Consider the following 24,496-nt stretch of genomic DNA (forward strand, 5'->3'; position numbering starts at 1 on the left):
TGCATAACCAAACAATTTCTGCACAAACTGTCAGAAACCGTCTCAGGGAAGCTCAACTGCATGCTCGTCGTCCTCATCGGGGTCTTAACCTGACTCCAGATCGTCGCCGTAACAGACTTGAGTGGGCAAATGCTCACATTCGATGGCGTCTAGCACGTTGGAGAGGTGTTCTCTTCAAGGATGAATCTCGGTTTACATTGTTAAGGGCAGATGGCAGACAGCGTGTGTGGCGTCGTGTGGGTGAGCGCTTTGCTGATGTCAATGTTGTGGATCGAGTGGCCCATGGTGGCGGTGGGGTCATGGTATGGGCAGGCATCTGTTATGGACGAAGAACACAGGTGCATTTTATTGATGGCATTTTGAATGCACAGAGATACCGTGATGAGATCCTGAGGCCCATTGTTGTGCCATACATCCATGAACATCACCTCATGTTTCAGCAAGATAATGCACGGCCCCATGTTGCAAGGATCTGTACACAATTCTTGGAAGCTGAAAATGTCCCAGTTCTTGCATGGCCAGCATACTCACCGGACATGTCACCCATTGAACATGTTTGGGATGTGCTTGACCGGTGTATACGACAGCGTGCACCAGTTCCCACTAATATCCAGCAACTTCGCACAACCATTGAAGAGGAGTGGACCAACATTCCACAGGCCACAATAGACAATCTGATAAACTCTATGCGAAGAAGATGTGTTGCACTGCATGAGGCAAATGGTGGTCACACCAGATACTGACTGGTTCTGAGTCCCCAGACCGCCAATAAAGCAGAAACAAAATGCACATTTCAGGGTGGCCTTTTATTGTGGGCAGTTTAAGGTACACCTGTGCACTAATCATGATGTCAGATCAGCATCTTGATGTGGCACACCTGTGAGGTGGGATGGATTATCTCAGCAAAGCAGAAGTGCTCACTATCACACATTTAGACAGATTTGTGAACAATGTTTGAGAGGAATGGTAATATTGTGTATCTGGAATGAAGTTTAGATCTTCAAGTCCATCTCATGAAACATGGGAGCAAAAACAAAAGTGTTGCGTTTATATTTTTGTTGAGGGTATAACATTTTGGTATGAAGTCGGAGGGTTACTTGCGTAATCCCTGGTTCTTTGATAACAGAGTGAGGTGTTTCACTATGGGAAAACGCCTTGGGCGTGATCAACTACGGAAGCTCCAATGACATCGCGTCATTGGAGTGACAGACCGGTCGAGCCGTACCAACCGACCGACCAACCCCTCCTACTCATTCTAAGCAGATTTCTTCCCGTGTCCTGCAAGGAGGGAAGTGTTGGTGAAACACCTCACTGTTATCAAAGAACCAGGGATTACGCAAGTAACCCTCCGTTCTTTTTCTAACTTCATTAGGTGTTTCACTACGGGAGATATAGCCCACTCCCGAATTGCATCTGCTGACCCTCGACGACTAAAGAGAGACCTTCACCGCAGATCAGTAACACCTGCCTCAGCACAGCCTGAGACAGTGACTGATGCACAACATTAAGCCTATAAAACTGCACAAATGTGTGAGGTGTTGCCCAACTTGCCGCTGTGCAAATTTCCTGAACCGACACTCCCCTGAATAGGGCCCATGATGAGGCCATGCTTCTGGTAGAGTGGGCTCGCACTCCCAACGGAGGCTGAGAGCCCTTACACCTGTAAGCAACCGAAATGGCCTCTACAATCCAGTGTGACAGCCTTTGAGGAGTGGCCCAGGAAACAAACAACTGATTGGTTCTTCTAAACCCAGCTGTTCTGTCAACATACACCCCCAGAGCCTGTACGGGGCACAGGGTGTGAATTTGCTTGTCCTCCTCGGAAGAGAATGGAGGAGGATGAAAAGCCAACAATTCCAAAGTTGACATCTGTAAGAAGACTCCATTACTTTAGGCACAAAAGCCGGGTTAGGCCGCAAGCCTTAGCCCGCCCCGGGGCCAATTGCAGACAAGCGGGATGGACTGACCACACACCGCTGGCCGTCATGCCCAATAGTGTCGCGCCCCACCCTGAAAGAGAAGCGTCCGTTGTCATGGTTACCCTGGTGCCCCCAAAGGTACGCCCGATGTCAGCATTGGCGGGTCTCTCCACGGCCGGAGAGCCGAAATGCATCGCGCCATTATCTTGACTCTGCGGTTCAGATGGCCCTGCGAGCAGAGATGCAGAGATGCCACCCATCGCTGAAAATCTCTCATCATGAGCAGCCCCAACCGTACCACAGATATCACTGACGCCATGAGTAAAAGACAGAGGCATAACCTGAATGCCACCACTTTCCCCAATCAAAAAAGAACAAGACATTGTCTGAACGCCGTCTCCCTCGTCTCTGACAGCCTGACGCGATAAGAGAGGGAATTTATGTTGAGCCCCAAATATGCATTGAGACGGCTCCAAGTGACTCTTTACCTCGTTTATCCTGAAACCGAGGTCTCTGAGGTGATTCAACACCACAACAGAATCTTTGATCACCTGCTCCCGTGAGTGAGAGCATATGAGATAGTCGTCTATGTATGAAAATATTCTGATGCCGCTGTTCCTTAATGGAAACAGCGCCGCTTCCACACACTTGCTGAATACCCTCGGAGCCAAAGAAAGGCCGAATGGGATTGTCTGAAACTCGCAGGCCGCCCCTTGATAAGCAAACCTGAGAAATTTTCTGTGTGGTGGATAAATGGCAATGTGAAAATACGCATCCGCTAGATCGATGGTCACAAACCAGTCGTTTGGACGGATCGAGCGGCATAAAACTTTGTGCGTTAGCATACTGAACGTGTATTTTCATAAGTGACTGTTCAAAACCCGGAGGTCCCACATGCGCGCCACCGGTCCACCCGCCATGCTAGTGGACCCCTGTCGTCGCCCTTGGATGACGTCATCTCTCCATGTCGGAGAGCACTGCTCCCAGCCAGAGGAGTTTTAGCTCCCCCTACTGGGAACGGCGGGCCAAGGCAACGTTCCCTTTCCATTTTGATTATTTTTGTGTTTTTTTATTTTGTGGGGGCATTCTGTCCTCGGCACCTTGCCTGGATACAGAAATGCATTCTTTATTTTTTCTTCTCCCCTTAAAAAAGAAACAAGGTGCTGAGAAGTGTTTGGTGGCACTACCAGAGACCTTGGAAACATGCAGCCTTGTGTGAGTGCTTGGTGACACTGTGCAGGCTGCGCCCGAGTCTTCTCTCCCTGGAACTGTGAGGAGAGAGACTGAGGGAGGGCTCCTGGAGAACAGGGAACAACCGGAGCCTCCAAACTTGGAACCAAAGGGCTGCCTCCCTCCCTCCTTCTTTTTGTGGGAAGGGGGGGGGGTTGTGGGGACTGTGCTAGGTAGCACGCTTCTTCTTCCCTTCCCCGGGGTGGGAAGACGGTCTATTCCTAGCAGCCACTGCTGCAAAGGAATGTTTACCCCATGGCCTTGAGTTATCCACCTTAGGCTGGTGGCCTGTCCGCTGAGCTGGCCCGGGCTGCTGTGCTCTAGGGCTGCTGTGTTTTGCTCTCACTGCTGTAGCTGCAAAGCCAGAACTGGGAGGCTGTGATGGACGTGGCTGGGGTTTACGTGGTAAGCAGAGGTCGAAGGCTTCTCCCTCCTGCTTCCTGCGAGTGCTCGTTTCTCTCATCTTCTCCAGAGCTGGGCCAAAGAGACCCTTGGTGGGGGCGTATGCTGCATCCATGATCTCAGCTTTCTGAGAATCACTCAAGCCAGACAAATTTAGCCATAGGGCTCTCTCACCTGTGACTGCTAGCCCCATGACACGGCCACATCCCTGCACTGCTCCCCTGGAGGAGCGTAGGAGAAGATCATTCACCGCACATATCTCATCCCAGAGGAGGGGGTTGGGAGCCTGTGAATCCAGCTGACGACCCATCTCCTCCAGTATCTCAGCCTGATAAGCTGACAGCAGTGTGACAGCGTTGAGGGAGCACACTGACTGAGCTGCATATTTGTACATCCTCTGGTAAATAGATGTGGTTAGGCGATCTGATTTACTAGGCAGAGAGATACTGGAAGAAGCTGAGACTGATCAGCGATTGGGATGGAGGTGGTATGCCACTGAAGGCTCCACCGCCGGGGGTTCAGCCAGCCCCAGCTCACCCATCCCATGGATCTCCAGCTTAGAACAACCCCTGGTTGGGAGTTTGCTCCTGAAGGGACTGGGCCAGTAACGCTTCATCTTCTTCATACAGGCAGGCACTGCTGGTAAGAGCTGTTTGGGTGAAGGCTGGGCTGGCGGGAGCCTCTTACCATCGTACAGGTCCCGCTCCGTTCCCTCAGCACCCTGGGCTGCAGGCCATGGAATTCCCAGCTTGGCTGCAGCCCGTTTGCAGACTTCATATAAGTCGCTGTCCATTGGTGGAACAACCTCAGTAGCACTAGATGGTCTAGACTGTTGAGGTGGAAAAGAAGAGTCCTCCTCCTCTTCTTCCTCCATGTCCACCATGTCGAGGAGGTCAGAGTAAGCGTCACACTCTGCGTCCTCATCTCCCAGCTCCCCGTGATCCGACTCCTCGAACAGCGGGGGCATAACTGGGGATTCTGTGTCCATCAAGTCTGCCCGGCTCTTAGAGACTCGCGCCTGATGGACGTCAGGCATGGGAGTGGCTGCTGCCAGGCAGGGATCCTGACTGTTAGCTACAGCTACTCTTAATCTCCTTTCCAAAAATTTCTCCTGCAAAGAAGCACAATGGGAGCAAGATTGCAGGTCAGCTAGCGCATCCTGTGCGTGTTTAGGGTCCATGCACGCTATGCACATCAGGTGAGGGTCCCTGCCCGAGATGGTTGCACCGCATGATGCGGGACACGGGCAGGATGCAGCCTCTTTAGCCTTCGGCTCCGACCCTTTGGCAGGGGTGACGGCCGTAGACATTCTAGCGGAAAGGGAGATAGGCCACGACAAGTTATCGGACTAGACTCGTCACAACACGTTAGTCTTGAACCACACCAATGCTAGCAGCGAGGCTAAACCCTGCTATTAGCAGATGTAAGAGCTCATCGTGACACGTTAGCTTCACTCGGGTAACCAGTACAGGTAACAACCTAATTCTACCCTAACTGGCACCAATTAAGCTTGCCTTGACGCGTTAGCTTTAGCTACACAGAACAAGCTAGAACAACCTAGCAATTACACTGGTCAACCACTGGAACAGCTCGCCCTGACGCGGACACTGTTCTTACTGTGCAGCTATCCGAAATACTTCTCACAAAGTACTTACTCAGCACAATCCGGACTAGGTTGGAAACTGCGTTCGGCAGCGTACTCCTTGACGGGACGCCTGTGAACTGTTAAGCAGCTAGCCACTAGCCTGGAACGCGCTGAGGGAGCAAGTAGTTTCTCACATGGAAGAAAGCAAGAATGAGTAGGAGGGGTTGGTCGGCCGTGTTAATAGAGGGGGCGGGGCCCCGAGTACGGCTCGACTGGTCTGTCACAGACAGACGTGATGTCATTGGAGCTTCCGTAGTTGATCACGCCCAAGGCGTTTGCCCATAGTGAAACACCGAACGAAGTTAGAAAAAGAACACTTTATACACGCTAACTTTATACAGAGTGTAATGAGGCTTATAAAACTTTAGTTTGTGCGTTTGTGAGAATATCCTTGTTAACTCTGCATTACAATCATTGACCTATCATCATTACAAACCAGTTTATATTCACGGTCAATTGCAATTGTATATCTATTAGTCATGGATGGATACAGGAGGCAAAGGACCATCGTAGAGCAGTTGTGTTAGTATTGTAACCTGCTGGTGTGACCATCTGCTGAGTCCTGACAGTCAGTGTGTTTTATTTCCAGATTAAATCAAGCCTCTAAGAATTAAATGATGCATTAATGTAAAGAAACATTAAACATCTTATCAAATAAGGTCAGAATAGAGCTCCTCCAATTTCCACATTCCTAAAAATGTGGGATTAAAAACTTGGATTTGATTAAAGTTAAGAGTATCAGGGAAAAGATGTTCTACAACATCCATGTTTAAGGTGTTTGCTTGTGAAAATAGACAAGTGTTGAGCATGTTTGCCCACTCAAACATGAATGGTCAATGATACACTGACTACAAAAACAAAACAGAAAGCTTCCACAACCACAATCTTCTCCCTTGCGTACATTTATCTGCATGCCTGCACTCTGCTTTCTGTGCAGCAACTGTAAGCACTGAAAATGTCAAAAGGTATCTAATGTTCATACAGGAGAATACAGAGTCTCACAGTGTCTGACTTTACAAGTGCAATGTGTTGATAGTGTTATATTGAAAAAGACCTCTTATCAGTCCCAAATCATGGACCCCCATATGTTTTTACTATATTCTTTTGATGTAAATGAGTCAGAAATGCCAATTATTATTAAAAACACTATACTCTTGTTGCTTATACTAAATACTAACAAGCTGTTTTTGTGTTTTGTTATGTTGGAGGACACCAAAAGGATCTCCATGGATTAGTCTTCATTTCCAGCTACAGGCTTAATATTGTAATAGTCTTAATTAGGAGACTGGATTGTTATCTCTGGAGATTGAAGAAGTAGGTATATTATTCACTGTACACAGGTCAGAGGGGCAGACAATCAATCGCTGCTATTGATGTTTGTATCATATGGATTCACACTGCATGTGTGAAGCAATCATCGACAGAACAGGTGAGGCATGAGTATACTGTGTTCTTTGGCATGTCTGAATTATGATAGAGTGATAAATTATGTTCAATCAGAATTCAAAGTTATTATTTGAGTAACTGGATTGTTGATAATCAATAGATTATTGTTATTGTCATTCTTTTCTTTTAGATCTCACACATTGCAGATCAGGCTCTTCACCAGCAAGCTGCTTGTGGAGATGAGCAATGTCTGTTTTAAACAGCTCTGTCATCATTCATCCTCCAGGCTTCTACATCGTTGGATTTGAGAAGTTTCCCTATGTCAGTTTGTACATCATCTTTCTAGCATTCGTCTATGTGGTTACAGTAGTGTTCAATATTTTATTGATTTTCATAATTGCCCGTAACCACAGCTTACACAGTCCTAAATTTGTGGCTGTGATCAACCTTGCAGTAGTTGACGTACTCCTAAACACAACCATTATTCCCAGCATGATCAAGGTATTCCTTTTTAAGGACAACTTTATTTCATTTAACTTGTGTCTGGTTCAGATGTATTGCTACTATGCCTTTGCATCTATGGAGTCGTACGCACTTGCTATACTGGCCTATGACCGGTTGATTGCAATATGTTTGCCTCTGCGTCAGAACTTGTTTAACACGGTGGAAATCATGTCAGGTACCATCGCCGTGTTTTGGATTTTCAGCTTGGCAAGAATCGCATACAGCACTGGCATCATGACCCAGCTGTCTTTTTGTAAGTCTGTACGAGTTTACAGTTATTTCTGTGACTATGCACCTGTGTTTAGACTCGCCTGTAATGACTACACATTGCAGTGGTCTGCCGCTTCTGCTTCTAGTACGGTAAACCTGGTGGCTCCCTTTAGTTTCATTCTTTTGTCTTATGCCAGCATCTTGGTAACTGTGTTCAGGATGAAATCAGTCAGCAATAGGATGAAAGCTCTTGCCACCTGTGTTGAGCATGTCATTCTTTGTGCTATATTTTTCATTCCTATATTCAGCATTTTTATAGTTGGGCTTTTTCTAGGGAGCATGGACCCAGACCAGCGTGTGCTGAGCCTGTCGTTGGCGTCTTGCATCCCACCCTCCATCAATCCGATTGTTTATTCTTTGAAAACCAAAGAGATCAAAACCAGAGCACTGGCACTGATAAAAAAAATGAAAATAAGCCCCTGACATATGTCCTTTTCTGAAGTTATCTGTTTAAATCTTAACTTATAGTGGCAAAAAGCTCAGACGGTCTTTTACTGATTCATCAGACATTTAGTGAATTATGAATAAAATGACAGCTTAACACTAAAGATACATTCAGACCTATTTCTTACAGTTTTTAATTACAACTGGGAAATATTAGTCTGAAGCATGTACAGTAAAAAACGATTGATAGCAGCACAAATGAGGTTTATTAGGATTTTATTTGTTCACAGCTGTGTGACTTTGAACCTGTGTTTAAACTCACTTGCAATAATTCCATGACACTGTGGCTCACATTGTTGCTACTTGTAGGTTTGTTTGTTTACCATTTCTGTCTCCTGTCAACAAATTATTATTGAATGAAAATATACTATTTGAAACAATCATGTATGTACAGACAGTTTGTATCTTCTGCCTCTTTGTACTAAAAGAAGAAAAAATATGAACATAAACTCAGACACTGCTAATCAATTTGAGTTAGAATCAAAATTACAAATAAAAACTGTAACAACTATATTAAAACTTTTGTCTTTAAGATGTCATATGTGTCCTTTGAATTTCCATTGAAACAAACAAGAAGATGCTTACTCTTAAGCCTGAAGAATTAACCTGTTAAACAGTATCTATGATTTGGCTATGGAGTTATTGACCTACATCCACTACAACATGCTGGAAGTTTTAGTAGTTCTGGTGTTCTGTTGTCTTTGTTTATTGTTCTCTTTTTCTAACCTGATAACGCCATAGATTATATTATGAAATAAGTGATGTAATCTTTACTAAGTACGTAGTTAATATGAAAATAATGAAGCAGCCACTGAGTATGTAGCCTAAAAGGTGTTTACTTCACTGTGCAGCGGAACTATTTTACGGTGACACTTTGGTCCTTCGCTCAAATGTGTCCTCCATACTGTGTTTTCTGTGCAGGCGGTAACTTACACAAAAATTCTGAAGTCATGTAGGTTGTAAGAACGTGAACTCAGTGCATCAACGGAAAGATTTAGCCAGGAATAATAAGAAGGTGAGTTTAAGACAAAATAAAGAAAACGTGGCAGCCGCATCTCGCTCATGTAAGCTAAAGTGAGTCCCATTAGGTAACGAGCGTCTACTGACCTTATGTCTAAAATAAAATCGGGGACCACGACATGAAGCCTAGATGCAGCTAAATGAAGACGATAGCCCTGACAGTACTATCGTACTTAAGTAAAAGAAACATTGCAACAAGTTTAAAAACGCCATACGGTAGTTTTTACCTAAGTAAACGTGTTGTTTATCAAAAGAACCCACTGTGTAGAACGAGCTTCTACCAATGCTGCGTATGAGGTTTAGATTTCATTTTTAATGGTAATAATGCATTAGTATTGAGCACGTACACGCTGTTTACGTTGCATGAAGTGTCGAAAAAAAACTGAAATGCATGGATTTGCTAAAAGCCTAACATGGAGTAATTTTCTAAAATATGAATGAACATGAACTCAGCCATCCATGTGAGTTAGAATCAACTGGTCAACATGACAAATAAAAACCACAACAACTATACTGAAACTGTTGAAGATGTCACTGCTAAAAGGCTTGAATAGAGCAAATTCCTCCTAAAACTGTATCATCACGTGTTTATTAATAACGTCCTGTGTTGCCCTCAGCAGACTGTCTCATCAACAACACACATTGAAACAGGATGACGTCTGCGTCACCTCATGACCGCAGCCGCAAAGATGATGAGGACGACCCTGTGGAACAGATGATATCCCGCACGGGCTGCACTGAGCTGCACTATGCTGTGCAGGAGTGCATGGCCGAACACCAGGACTGGCGAGTGTGTCAGGACCAGGTCCGCGCATTCAAAGCCTGCATGATGAATTACCAAAATGCTCGGAAGCAACAGCTGATGAAACAGCACCAAACATCTGCTGAGTCTAAACCCAGCTGAACTACATCCACCCTAAAAATATTTATTTCGTTTTTTTTTTGTAAAAGAAAATAAAGTGGTTACATAAAATTAACTTTCCAGTGTGTTGTACAGAGCCTAAGGCCATATAAACCTATTGTTGATAGTGTGATGATGTTTCACAGATGCACAGACATTAAACCACATCTCTGCTAAACTTCAAACTCCCTCATGACATTTATATCATTCACTACTCAAACAAAAGCAGGTAACAAGGATATAAGTTTAATTTCTAATTTTTCTTTTTTAAACCCAGTGTGATGGATTGAACTAAACTGCAACCAATCTTTGCCAAAAATACCAAACTGCAATGATCACTGTATGTTCGTCATGTAAAGCTCAGTGGTGCAACTATAACCATCACAAGCACAACGTTTATTATATCAGTCATGGTCAAACTTGCCCATAATTTAACTTATGAATGCAATTTATCATAGAAATTATTTAAATTTAGCACAAATGTGCCACTGTATTCAAAACAGATGGTGTTAGGATTTATTAGTTAACAGGTCAAAGCCCATGGCCTTTTTTTAGACAAATTCTCCCAAAGTTACAGAATTAAAATGAAATTATATATATATATATATATATATATATTATATAAATAATATATATTATTCATATCCAAAAACTCAGATGTGATCACAATCTGCAAAATAACTGATTAAATCCATTCAAAGCCTACACTTTGTTCTGCTATGTTCCTCTGCTGGCAGGAGGACATTGAGATATTGTGGGTCAGGATTGAAGATCGATCACAAAACATAATAAAAACACTGAATTTTAAAATGATCGTCACCTATTACATTATTACATTTGATATCAGAATGTGACATACTAAGATATTGCTCCTAAACCTCCAGTGAATGACCTCATCATATCTCTGGAGCTTTTTGAGGTGCATATATTCCACTGTCAAGACATCTGCATCCTGCTCTTGGAGACGCATAAGTTAGTGCTGATTCAGGTAATCATGTTTCTCAACTTACCGAGTGTTTTTTTTAAACTGTTTTAATTTGAGTGTAAGAATGATAACTCTTCCTCTGACTGCAGTGCTATTATGCTGAGGCTGTCCTGTGACACAGGCTGTGGAGACCAACTATGTCTGTTCTCAGGACTGTCTTAAATAACTCAGACATCGTTCATCCTCCAGGCTTCTACATCATTGGTTTTGAGACTTTGCCTTTCATTAGTGTCTACTTCATCTTTCTAGCATTTGTTTATGTGATCACAGTGCTGTTCAACTGTGTGGTGATCTATGTCATTGCCTTTAATCATTGTTTACACACTCCAAAGTTTTTGGCTATTGTCAACCTGGCAGTAATTGATTTAGTTATAAATACATGTCTTATTCCCAGCATGATAAAGATATTTCTTGTTAAGGATAACTTTATTCCATTCACCTTATGTTTTGTACAAATGTATGTGTATTATGCATTTGTGTCGTTGGAGTCGTACGCCCTCGCTATTCTTGCCTATGACAGGTTGATTGCAATATGTTTCCCCCTGCATCAGAACTCAATCAACACAATGAAGGGCATGTGTTGTATAGTCAGTGTGTCGTGGACGGTCGTTTTAGGTATTGTTGTTTATTCAATAGCTATAATGACTCGACTGTCTTTTTGCAGGTCTGTGAGAGTGCTCAGTTATTTCTGTGACTATGCGCCTGTGTATAGACTGGCCTGTAATGATTACACAATGCAGTGGTTGGCAGCCTCTACGTTCACCTACCTGATCATTGTTGGACCCTTTGCTTTCATTATCCTGTCTTATTTTGCCATCCTGGTGACTGTGTTTAGGATGAAATCGTTGGACAGTCGAGTCAAAGCTTTGACCACTTGTATGGAGCATCTTATACTTGTTGCTGTTTTTTACTTTCCTCTTCTTGTCATTTTCTCTATTGGGTTTTATATAGGAGTCATTGAACCAAACCAGCGCGTGCTCAGCCTGTCACTGGCCACTTGTATCCCACCCTGCATCAATCCGATTGTATATTCTTTGAAAACCAAAGAGATTAAAATCAGAGTGTTGGCACTCATTAGGAAAAATAAAATAGGTGCACCGGATGGTAACAAAATCTAAAACAATCTTTGTAGACATAAACAGATAAGAGAAGGTGCTGTTCCTCATTGTAAACCACATAATGTCTGGGGACTGCTTCAGTGTTGCTCTGTAGACTCTGCAGCACACTGTCTGATCTTTATCATCTAATGTAAAATACAGTACTCTAAAAAAAACCCTTTTCTGTTTACGTAAAAAACATCTTTGAGATCAATCTTACACTCCTCCACATTTGGATGTATAATGTTATCATGATAGAGCTCCATTGTAGGTAAAGACAGGCCAAGTTTTGCTGTTAACGTTTAATCAACTTTCTTCGCACTTATCAGAGACTTTTATAAAATGTATTTGGCTGTTTTGTGTGGACTTTGTTGCTTGTTTAAAGCCTTGAAATGCCATGAAATCTAATGAAGTACTTTGTAATGCTCGTTTTGAAGCTGTTTGTAAATAAGTACTTGCAACAATTAGAATTAGAGCTGACTGATCATTACAGACTAATAAATACTTATATATATTACTGGTCACTTCCACTTCATGAGAGGTTGGATGAATAGTGCTAGGATCAGCCCAAGTGATTGATTAGTGTGTGGCCTCGGGTAATAAACATGTGTTACTGTTGGAAAATAAACTTTTATTTTAAAAGATTTTGGGCTGTGTGTGTCTGTGTGCTGTGCACGGGTGCATTTAAAACGCAGCATGCTGATAAACCAGAAAACACAGACATGTCAGTAAATCTAACATCTGTACCTGCTGACTAGAAAGTCACTGCAGAACAAAACAGTGAGACACTACAGCCTTATTGTTCTTTTTTTATAATTATGAGTTTGTGTCTAGTTTGTAGAAAGCCTGCTGTGTGTGTTTACTTCTGAAGTTCAGATTCAGATTTTGTCCTTTACCACTTACACATTAGTGTGTCATGAAGGAAAAGAAGATGCATCATAAAAACAGTGTTATACTTGCACCTGTTTTTTCTTGTTAACTACTAATTGTTTAATCCTTAATTGGTCTGAGGTACAAACAGTGAAAGGTTTGTTTGTTAAATTCAAGGCAATTAACAAAACAATCTTCCAGTGGATTTTGTCACAAATTGGACCCATAAGAAGCATTTTGTTTTTTTTCTCAGGGAAGGGTGCATCTTCAGGGAACATTATGCAACACAAGAGTCACTGTATCACTCTGTATCAGTGTTTACTTTAAGGATCTGTGTGAACAAAGTTAAATAATTGACACGCGTCATGAATGTATTGCAAAACAAATTATTCTTGGACTAAACTGTGACTGGTCGTGATTTCTTTATCTAGTCACAGAGGACACACAGAGCTCATTTTCAACAGGCTGGACCGACATGAGATGAGTTATATACATGCCAAAAATTGAACACAGTATATAATAAAAACACAATGGCAAAATAAAGTAACCTTCTAAAGTGTGCACCTTCTAACAATATAGTAATTCAGACTGCTAAGTTCAGTTATGACATACAGAGCCTGGTAGATGGTTCCATTGCTGAAGGTCGGTCACTGTCACCATACAGCCGACTTACTGACAAAACCCATGACATCTAACAACAAAACAATACACTGCTTCAGAGCTGACCATCTCCCCACATGTTTCACAAGTATGCATATAAAACAGACTATTTGACTGGATAGTTACAGTGAATAAGGACTATACACACACGCACACAGGCAAAAATGCATGTAGTGGGCCCAAAATTGCCTTTACTGGAAGCAATATTTTTTTAACTATATACTGTACAGTTTATGCTGACTGGTCTGTGTAATTGAACTGTCCCAGCAACAATATTTTGCCACTATTAAAATTACATATTGAAGAAAGTGATGACATCAAAGTTGGTGAAAGGCTGCTCTCCACAGACCAATTTAAAAGACTTTCTTTAATGTATCAGAAAGAAGAATCATCTCTAGAGATCACTGCAGCACATATATTTTCCCGCCACCTATCAGACATGTAGGTATCTGCAGCCTGCTGCTGGAGGCACCACGCAGAGTTAGTGCTGATCCAGGTAACCATGTTTGCTTTACGTGATGCATGTGTTTGAATAGCTGTAATTATGCATGTGCACGGTGTGTATAACATGATGTGATTCCTTTATAATGCTATGCAGAGACTCTGACACAGGCTGTGGAGACCAACTATGTCTGTTCTCAGGACTGTCTTAAATAACTCTGACATCGTTCATCCTCCAGGCTTCTACATCATTGGATTTGAGACTTTGCCTTTCATTAATGTCTACTTCATCTTTCTAGCATTTGTTTATGTGATCACAGTGCTGTTCAACTGTTTGGTGATCTATGTAATTGCCTTTAATCACTGTTTACACACTCCAAAGTTTTTGGCTGTCCTTAACCTGGCAGTGATAGATGTGATCCTGAACAGCTGTATTATTCCCAGCATGATAAAGATATTCCTCGTTCAGGACAACTTTGTTCCATTCAATCTATGTTTGGTACAAATGTTTGTTTATTACACTTTTGGGACTTTGGAGTCGTACGCCCTTGCGATTCTTGCCTATGACAGGTTGATTGCAATATGTTTCCCCCTGCGTCAGAACTCAATCAACACACTAAAGAGCATGTGTTGTATAGTCAGTGTGTCGTGGTCCTTTGCTCTGGGAGTCATTGCTTTTTCAGTAGCTATAATGACTCGACTGTCTTTTTGCAGGTCTGTGAGAGTGCTCAGTTACTTCTGTGACTATGCGCCTGTGTTTAGACTGGCCTGTAATGATTACACAATGCAGTGGTGGGTTGCCTCTATGCTTACCTTCCTGCTCCTCGCTGGACCTTTCACTTTCATTGTTCTGTCTTATATTGCCATCCTGGTGACTGTGTTCAGGATGAAATCATTGGACAGTCGAGTGAAAGCTTTGGCCACTTGTGTGGAGCATCTTATACTTGTTGCTGTTTTTTACTTTCCCACTATTATCATTTTTACCATTGGGTTCTATCTGCGGCTGATAGATCCGGACCAGCGTGTGCTCAGCCTGTCACTGGCCTCTTGTATCCCACCCTGCATCAATCCAATTGTATATTCTTTGAAAACCAAAGACATTAAAATCAGAGTGCTGGCACTCATTAGAAAAAATAACATTCATGTAGAGCAACATAAAATAGAAACTATTAGAGTTTTTCAAAAGAAAGTAAACATTAGGTCCTAAATGTCTGTGGGCACACTAACTATGTTACATAATGGTTAAAGTAACATTTTGCTTGTTACTTTTACATTATCAATGTCCTGACTGCTTTTCAAACTAAAAACCAAATTTGAAAAAATATACACTTATTTAAATTTTTGTGTTTCCTTTCAGTGATTTCTGTGTCTCACCCGGTAAGATAATAATGTGGCTTATTTGTATTGATCATAGATATGAAAGGAAATTAGTTATTTGAGTTGGGGGAGAGTTGGGGTTACACTGGCTACAATAACCTTTACCTCATGTGTTGTTTTCATTTGAAATAGATGTAATTGGGATTAATAAAGTTTTGTTTTAACCGCCGTTTGTTGCTGTCACTTTGGGTGGTTTATCAATAAGTCTGGTTTCTCCTTCATCATTAACATGTTTTCAGAACTTTAACCAGCACAAAACTGGACAGACATCTCATAATGATTGTTGGTATGTAATGGTATAAATCATACTGATTGCAACATTCAATATTTTTGTAATTAGTGTTACCTCATTATTGAACATGTGTATCATCAAAAATGATGTTTATATAAAAATAGAATCAATTTAAAAACATTAAACTACACGTCATCACAGAAATGCCAGAACACCACTGCTCTTAAACTCAATAACATGACTGGTTAAATAAGAAGTGCCTGCCCCCTAGTGGTTTCTTGAGTACAGTGCAAGCTCCATTAATAGAATAGAATAGATCTCAAGCTGGGAAATTTTACTATTACAGCAGCAATATACAGGCACTCAGCATACTAAAAAAATGTACCTCTAACGGTAGAAATAAACAGTATAAACATTATTTAGAGCAAATATAAACCATAGGTTCAGAAATAAAATTTTGAATGAAGGCATAAGGTATAAAACAAGATTTGCAATTTGAGATATACAGTCTTATGGCATGAGGCAGAAAAGATTTCCTGCAGCAATCTGTATGATATGCTCGATTGATAAATCAACAAAAAGTAATGTATCTTTCTCACATATAGAGGATGCATCAATGCAAAAACTATTGAAAAGAAACATTTTGGCCCAAGTGCTAAGTCTGGCTTTTAGGTGACACATACAGTGGATACTTTGTTATATTGCAGCCATTTGCTAAAATCATTTTAGTTTATTTTTTCCTCAGTAATGTACACACAGCACCCCATATTTACAGAAAAACAGAATTGTTGAAATTTTTGCAGATTTATTAAAAAAGAAAACCTGAAATATCACATGGGCCTAAGTATTCTAAGCCTTTGCTGTGACGCTCATATATTGAACTCAGATGCGTCCATTTCTTCTGATCATCCTTGTGATAGTTCTACACCTTCATTTGAGTCCAGCTGTCTTTGATGATACTGATTGGACCTGATTAGGAAAGCCACACACCTGTCTATATAAGCCCTTACAGCTCACAATGAGAAAGATGAGGTCAAAGGATCTGCCTGAAGAGCTCAGAGACAGAATTGTGGCAATGCACATATCTGGTCAAGGTTACAAGAAAGCTTCTGCTGCACTTACGGTTCCTAAGATCACAGTGGCCTCCATAATCCCTAAGTGGAAGAAGTTTGGGATGACCAAAACCCTTCCTGGAGCTGGCCGTCCGGCAAAACTTGGCTATCGGGGAAGAAGAGCCTTGATGAGAGAGGTACAGAAGAACCCAAAGATCACTGTGGCTCAGCTCCAGAGATGCAGTCAGGAGATGGAATAAAGTTATAGAAAGTCAACCATCACTGCCCTCTTTATGGCAGAGTGGCCTGACAGAAGCATCTCCTCAACGCAAAACACATGAAAGCCTACAAGGAGTTTGCTATTAAAAACCCGAAGGACTCTAAGATGGTGAGAAATAAGATTCTCTGGTCTGATGAGACCAAGATAGAAATTTTTGGCCTTAATTCTAAGTGGTATGTGTGGAGAAAACCAAGGCACTGCTCATCACCTGTCCAATACAGTCCCAACAGTAAAGTATGATGGTGGCAGCATCATGTTGTGGGGGTGTTTTTCAGCTGCAGGGACAGGACGACTGGTTGCAATCGAGGGAAAGATGAATGCAGCCAAATACAGGGATATCCTGGACGAAAACCTTCTCCAGAGTGCTCAGGACCTCAGACTGGGCCGAAGGTTTACCTTCCAACAAGACAATGACCCTAAGCACACAGCTAAAATAATGAAGGAGTGGCTTCACAACAACTCCGTGACTGTTCTTGAATGGCCCAGCTAGAGCCCTGATCAGAGCCCTGATCACTGGTTTAATACATTGGTATTTAAAGAAATGTTTTCTCATAATAGTATCTCCTTCATGAACATCATTACACCAAGCTGATGTAAAACATGATAAAACACATGTAAACCAACTGAGGTGATGTATCTTGAGTAATTATTTGTTTAAACAGTGTACATACTGAGATGCAAGGGTTCATTTTGCAGTGGGGAGCCTTCTTCACCAGACATTCACTACAAAATGATCAGACCATTGTATATGATCTTCTTGCACAGACAAGTACGACAAATTACAAAACGGCACATGATGATCATAAATTAAAGGTAAATTATATTGTGTAGATCTTAACAATCATTTTAAGACATTGTTATTACACAAATAATGTACACTAACCACCTAATATGTTTGTATAGCTCTGCTAAACAATTCACTTTTTTGTTACTGTGTTCATCAGCCTATTTCTTTTGCAAAGCTTCCTGATAGCGTTCATCACTTCTTCTGTCTTTAAAGAGTACACAATAGGATTGAGTAAAGCTGGAATAGTGTGAGTCAATGTGGAGTTCATGATTCTGGCATTAGGATGGATAGAGGAGAATATTACAGCTGCATTGGTGCCCAGGAATCACCACAAGAATCAGGTGAGCAGTACAAGTTTTCAGAGCTCTGAGTCGCTCCTCTCCTGATGCAATCCTGCTCAGAGCTACTGAAATGCATAAATATGTGACAGCTATCAGTATTAAAGGAATTATGTTGATGCTAACAACAACAAAATATGCTACTATGGAATTTAATGATCTGTCATTACAGGCTAGGCGAGATAGTGGTCCATGATCACAGTAAAAGCTTTGTACATCTAAGGATCCACAGAAAGAGAGGCGATCAATAAGCCCAACCATAAATGCTATTTCACTCAAGAAAAACAACCACACAAACAGCAACATTAGAGCAATTACTGTTTTAGTCACAATACTATGGTACCTTAAAGGGAAACAAATTGCTATAAATCTGTCAAAGGCCATAGTGACGAGTGTCCATGACTGCACACTTGTAAAAAACAAAACAAAGAACATATAACTCAAACAAGCCTCATAGACAATGTATCTCCTGTCAAACAGAAATGTGTCTAAGACTTTTGGGATGAGAGCGGTGCTGCCACACAGATCTGTAAAAGCCAAGTGACACACAATCATGAATTTAGGAGTATGAAGACTCTTTACCAGGCAGATAACCACAAGTAGAAAAACATTCCCAATCACAGTCATGATGTAGACAAAACACAAGAAGACGTAGAAATACTTCACATGAGACATGTTAGAAAACCCACTGATGTAGAATGCAGCAGGACGAACAAATGTAGCATTAAACATGGTAGAGGATCTCTCTGCTGGACCCATACAGAGTACAAGTAACAAGAACAAATATGAGAGTAAAAATGCTGAAGCACAACTCACCCCATACACAGTTCACTAATGTGAGCAGTACTGAGGGAGACTTGTTGTTTATAGCGTCACGCTGAGACAGACAAACATCTACCTGTCACATGGTCATTAGTTAAATATTCATTCATTCAATGTGTGACACATATCGACCAGTAATAACATTTTGTTACAGACTTTGTTTTATACTATATCAGCACATGTATTATGTGATTGTGATTTATTAAAAAACTTGGCTTACTAATCTTAAAGTCCAAATAATGTCAAAACTGATAATCAAGTGTTTTAGATCATATTTTCTGTCAGTCCTTTGTTATAAACATCAATGTTACTGCAATCAAAAGTTTAAAAATTTGTATTTGTTTGTAACCTTCTGTTAATTCTGTTTTTCTGTAAAAGAACATAAAATAAAATCATGTTATTGTAGTGGGTCTTAGTATTCTACAAACACAACCTCAAATGACCAACATAACTTATTTCATTGCACCATTATTTATTAAGCAAAAATGAAGACAAAAAAACATGTGGGCAATACTGAGTACCCCCCATGATTTAATACCACGTAGGTCCACCTTTAAAAAGAATAACTTGAAGTAATGGTTTCCCACACAACTTTATCAGAATTTTAGTCTATTCTTCTTCACAACATTGCTTCAGCTTATTTGAGGTTTTGGACATTAACTTCTGCACAGGCCTCTTTTGGTGCCACCACAACATTTCAATTGGCTAGAGGTCTGGACTTTGACCAAGCCATACCAAAACTGATTCTTCTATTTTTCAGCCAGTCTGATGTAGATTTGCTGCTGTGCTTTGGATTATTCTGTTGCATGACCCAATTGAAATCAAAGTTTAACTGTCACACAGATGGCTTCACATGTGCCTCTCAAACACTCTGGTATACAGAGAAGTTCATTGTCCAGACTGCAAGGATTTCAGGTCCCTGGCTGTAAATCAAGCCCAAATCTTTGGCCATTCACCACCATGCTTAACAGTTGGTGTGAGGTGTTACAGCTGAATTGCTGTGTTTGGTTTTCACCAGACATGGTGGTGAGCATCAGGCCAAAGAATTCCACTTCAGTCTCATCTGTCCATAGGACATTGTTCCATGACTGTTGTGGTGTGTTCAGATGCAGTTCTGTGAACCTCAGTTGGGCTTCCATATGTGTTTTAGGCAAATATGTCTTTCTCCTGCACCTTTCCAAACAAACTGTACTTGTTCACTCTTTTAATTTTGTTGCAAAGACATTAACATTAAACATACTCAGTGAGGCCTAGAGGCTCTAAGACAGGGGTGTCAAACATACGGCCCACGCAAGTGATGCTACAGTTAAAGCTACCTACCTCATTGCTAGTGAAATCACACTGGCTTCAAAACCATTTAATGAGGGCGAATTTGTAAAACATGTATGATGAAGGCAGCGGAGATTGTGTGCCCTGAAAAGCACCAGGCTTTTGCAAATATACAGTGGCTTGCAAAAGTATTTATACCCCTTGCACTTTTCCACATTTTCTCATATTATGACCACAAAATTAAATACATTTTATTGGAATGTTATGTGAAAGACCAACACAAAGTGGCATACAATTGGAAAAAGTAGAAAGGAAATTATACATGAGTTAAAGTGCAGTGCAATACTTTTGTAAGCCACTGTAAGCCTGACAAGAAACACAGTTGCAGACAGGATTTCCGATCTTTCAGGGGATTTGGAAAACCAGTTGAAGCAAAAACTAAAGTCATTTATTGCGTTTTCAGTTGTAATTGATGAAAGCACGGACATTACAGATGTTGCACAACTGGCCATTTTCATCCGCAGAGTTGATGACACATTGACCGGCACCAAGGAGTTTGTGGATTTGGTGCCGATAACAGACACAATGACAGCAGCTGATATTTTCACCGCACTTGTCTGCGTGCTGGACAGGGTCGGAGTGGACTGGGCCCATGCTGTCAGCCTGGCTACAGACGGTGCGTCCTCAACGATCGGGAAAAAAGCAGGCTGTGACAAAGTTCAGAGAGAATGTGCAATCTGCAGAGGCCTGAATCACCGTCATTTTGACAGCCTTCTCAGAGAGAAAGACCACATCTATGGCCTGCCATACCACACTAAGGTAAGATGGTTAAGCCGAGGTGCTGTGCTGAGGTGTTTCTTTGATTTAAGAGAAGAAATTGAACAGTTCATGGAAGAAAGGGGCAAACCAGTGCTAGAATTTCATTCCGCACAATGGATGCAGAACCTTGCATTTATGGTGGATGTTACAGTGCACCTGAATAACTTGAACAAACGGCTGCAAGGGTGCAACAAAGTTATCACGCAGTATTATGACAGCATACGTTCTTTCAAGAAGCTGAAAAATGTGTGCGCTACCCAAATTGTGGCAGACATGAAGCAGTTCTAAGTTAAAATAACAGGACTGTTACAGGAGTTTGAGCAACACTTTCAGATTTTTGGTGAACTACAGAAAACGTTTTTTGCTTGCCATTCACTGTGAATCCCTCTGATCTGCCCATCAGCATCCAACTTAAAATAATAGACTTGCAGTGTGACTTGGATTTGAAGGGCAAATTTGCCACAGCTGGCTTTGACACATGTTATCAGAATCTCTTGCCAGGTTACTGTGACCAGTACTGAGAGAGAATGTTGTTTATAATGTCATGATGAGACAGACAAACATCTACCTGTCACATGGTCGTGAATTACATATTAATTCATTCAATGTGTGACACATATGGACCAGTAATAGCATAAACATTTTATTACAGACATTGTTGTCTTATATCATCACATCAGCATACGTATTATGTGATTGCTAGTTTATTAAAAACTTGATTTATTAATCTTAAAATTCCAATGATTTCAACACTGATGATCAAGTGGTTTAGATCATAATTTTTGCATTATGCACCATCTGCACAGCATTATTTAACCCAGAATGACAAAAGGGGTTTGTGTATGTTTAAATTTGTCCTTTACTGAAAAAAAGAAATAAAAATGATCACTGGTTTAATACTTTGGTATTCCAAGAAATGTTTTCTCAAAATAGTATCTCCTTCACGATCATCATCATTACACCGAGCTGATGTAAAACAGGAAAAAACACATGTGAAGCAACTGATGTGATGCAAGGGTTCATTTTGCAGTGGGGAGCCTTCTACACCAGCCATTCACTACAAAATGATCAGACCATCGTATATGATCTTCTTGGACAGAAAAGTACAACAAATTACAAAAGAGCACATGATGATCAGAAATTAAGATGTACACAGTATAATTTACCTTTACCAATCTCATTAAGACATTGTTATTACACAAATAATGTACTCTAACAACCTAATATGTTTGTATAGCTCTGATAAAGAATTCACTTCTTTCTTACTGTGTTCATCAGCCTATTTCTTTTGCAAAGCTTCCTGATAGCTTTCATCACCTCTTCTGTCTTTAAAGAGTACACAATAGGATTGAGTAAAGGTGGTATAGTGTGAGTCAATGTGGCGTTCATGATTCTGGCATTAGGATGGACAGGGGAGAATATTACAGCAGCATTTGTGCCCAGGAATGGTAGAAAGAAAAGAGCCACAAGAATCAGGTGAGCAGTACAAGTTTTCAGTGCTCTGAGTCGCTCCTCTCCTGATGCAATCCTGCTCAGGGCTACTGAAATGCATAAATATGTGACAGCTATCAGTATTAAAGGAATTATGTTGATGCTAACAACAACAAAATATGCTACTATGGAATTTAAAGATCTGTCATTACAGGCTAGGCGAGATAGTGGTCCATGATCACAGTAAAAGCTTTGTACATCTAAGGATCCACAGAAAGAGAGGCAATCAATAAGCCCAACCATAAATGCTATTTCACTCAAGAAAAACAACCACACAAACAGCAACATTACAGCAATTACTGTTTTAGTCACAATACTATGGTACCTTAAAGGGAAACAAATTGCTATAAATCTGTCAAAGGCCATAGTGACGAGTGTCCATGACTGCACACTTGTAAAAAACAAAACAAAGAACATATAACTCAAACAGGCCTCATAGACAATGTATCTCCTTTCAAACAGAAATGTGTCTAAGACTTTTGGGATGAGAGCAGTGCTGCCACACAGATCTGTAAAAGCCAAGTTACACACAATCATGAATTTAGGAGTATGAAGACTCTTTACCAGGCAGATAACCACAAGTAGAAAAACATTCCCAATCACAGTCATGATGTAGACAAAACACAAGAAGACGTAGAAATACTTCACATGAGACATGTTAGAAAACCCACTAATGTAGAATGCAGCAGGACGAACAAATGTAGCATTAAACATGGTAGAGGATCTCTCTGCTGGACCCATACAGAGTACAAATAACAAGAACAAATATGACAGTAAAAAATGAAGCCCAACTCACCCCATACACAGTTCACTAATGTGAGCAGTACTGAGGGAGACTTGTTGTTTATAGCGTCACGATGAGACAGAAACATCTACCTGTCACATGGTCATTAGTTGAATATTCATTCATTCCATGTGTGACACACATTGACCAGTAATAGCATCAACGTTTTGTTACAGACTTTGTTGTTTTATATTATTATATCAGCACATGTATTATGTGATTGCTAGTTCATTAAAAAGTTGACTTACTAATCTTAAAGTTCCAATGATGTCAACACTGATGATCAAGTATTTTAGATCATATTTTCTGTCAGTCATTTGTTATAAACATCAATTTTACTGCAGTCAAAAGTTTAAAAATTTGTACCTCTGTTTTTTTCTGTAAAAGAACATAATACAAAATCATGTTATTGTAGTGGGCCTTAGTATTCTACAAACACAACCTCAGATGACCAACATAACTTATTTCATTGCACCACTATTTATTAAGCAAAAATGAAGACAAAAAAACATGTGGGCAATACTAAGAATTTTAGTCTATTCTTCTTCACAACATTGCTTCAGCTTATTTGAGTTTTTGGGCATTAACTTCTGCACAGGCCTCTTTTGGTCCCACCACAACATTTCAATTGGCTAGAGGTCTGGACTTTGACCAGGCCATACCAAAACTTTGATTCTTTTTCAGCCAGTCTGATGTCAATTTGCTGCTGTGCTTTGGATCCTTCTGTTGCATGACCCAATTGAAATCAAAGTTTAACCGTCACACAGATGGCTTCACATGTGCCTCTCAAACACTCTGGTATACAGAAAAGTTCATGGTCCACTGAAAGACTGCAAGGATTTCAGGTCCCTGGCTGTAAATCAAGCCCTAATCTTTGGCCATTCACCACCATGCTTAACAATGGGTGTGAGGTGTTACAGCTGAATTGCTGCGTTTGGCTTTAACCAGACATGGTGGTGAGCATCAGGCCAAAGAATTCCACTTCAGTCTCATCTGTCCATAGCACATTGTTCCATGACTGTTGTGGTGTGTTCAGATGCAGTTCTGTGATCCTCAGTTGGGCTTCCATGAGTTTTTTAGGCAGACAAGGCTTTCTCCTGCACCTTTCCAAACAAACTGTACTTGTTCACTCTTCTTCTAATTGTGTTGCAAAGACAATAACATTAAACATACTCAGTGAGGCCTAGAGGCTCTGAGATGTAGCTCATGTTTTGTTGTATTGCTCTGAGCATTGCAGAGTCTGATCTTGGGGTGAATAAACTGTGACATCCACTCCTGAGAAGACTGACAGAGGTCTTGAATGCTTGCATTTATGAATATTCTTTCTCACTGTAGAATGTTAAACTACAAATAGTTTGGAAATGGTTTTATGACCCTTTCCAGATTGATGTACAGCAACAATTTCTCCTTTAACACCTCTTGTCACTGTGTTGACACACACCCAAATGCTCCAGAACAGTAAATAGCCAAA

At 41.0% G+C, this 24,496-nt stretch overlaps 6 protein-coding genes and 1 pseudogene across 7 annotated transcripts; 4 read left to right on the forward strand and 3 right to left on the reverse strand.

Annotated features, from left to right (window-relative positions):
* Positions 1–1,255: 1,255 nt before the first annotated feature.
* Positions 1,256–3,945, reverse strand: LOC114446503 (uncharacterized; annotated as a pseudogene).
* Positions 3,946–6,828: 2,883 nt separating this feature from the next.
* Positions 6,829–7,779, forward strand: LOC114446504 (olfactory receptor 5B3-like). Its single transcript, XM_028422150.1, has one exon. The coding sequence runs from the start codon at positions 6,829–6,831 to the stop codon at positions 7,777–7,779; it is 951 nt and encodes a 316-aa protein (XP_028277951.1).
* Positions 7,780–8,680: 901 nt separating this feature from the next.
* On the forward strand, positions 8,681–9,732 carry coa4 (cytochrome c oxidase assembly factor 4 homolog). 2 transcript variants are annotated; one of them, XM_028421924.1, is made up of 2 exons: positions 8,681–8,815; positions 9,441–9,732. In XM_028421924.1, exon 2 carries the CDS (start codon positions 9,473–9,475, stop codon positions 9,722–9,724), a length of 252 nt encoding a protein of 83 aa, XP_028277725.1. In that variant the 5' UTR covers positions 8,681–8,815; positions 9,441–9,472; the 3' UTR covers positions 9,725–9,732. The 2 variants fall into 2 exon arrangements, with proteins under 2 accessions (XP_028277725.1, XP_028277726.1); XM_028421925.1 differs by having other exon boundaries at positions 8,692–8,815; positions 9,438–9,732.
* A 1,111-nt stretch (positions 9,733–10,843) lies between these two features.
* Positions 10,844–11,824, forward strand: LOC114446505 (olfactory receptor 2AT4-like). The gene has a single exon (XM_028422152.1). The coding sequence runs from the start codon at positions 10,844–10,846 to the stop codon at positions 11,822–11,824; it is 981 nt and encodes a 326-aa protein (XP_028277953.1).
* A 2,137-nt stretch (positions 11,825–13,961) lies between these two features.
* Positions 13,962–14,981, forward strand: LOC114446506 (olfactory receptor 1M1-like). Its single transcript, XM_028422153.1, has one exon. The coding sequence runs from the start codon at positions 13,962–13,964 to the stop codon at positions 14,979–14,981; it is 1,020 nt and encodes a 339-aa protein (XP_028277954.1).
* A 2,651-nt stretch (positions 14,982–17,632) lies between these two features.
* On the reverse strand, positions 17,633–18,599 carry LOC114446507 (olfactory receptor 1J4-like). The gene is given in 2 exon segments (XM_028422154.1): positions 17,633–17,825; positions 17,827–18,599. Coding segments are annotated over 2 exon segments (966 nt in total).
* A 2,148-nt stretch (positions 18,600–20,747) lies between these two features.
* Positions 20,748–22,607, reverse strand: LOC114446508 (olfactory receptor 56A1-like). Its single transcript, XM_028422155.1, has 3 exons — positions 22,522–22,607; positions 22,057–22,143; positions 20,748–20,947 (listed from the first exon to the last, which is right to left on the reverse strand). The coding sequence occupies exons 1-3, from the start codon at positions 22,605–22,607 to the stop codon at positions 20,896–20,898; spliced, it is 225 nt and encodes a 74-aa protein (XP_028277956.1). The 3' UTR covers positions 20,748–20,895.
* Between the last annotated feature and the right edge of the window lie 1,889 nt (positions 22,608–24,496).

This window comes from Parambassis ranga, chromosome 14 (genome assembly GCF_900634625.1).
Source record: "Parambassis ranga chromosome 14, fParRan2.1, whole genome shotgun sequence".
Lineage (NCBI taxonomy): Eukaryota > Metazoa > Chordata > Actinopteri > Ambassidae > Parambassis > Parambassis ranga.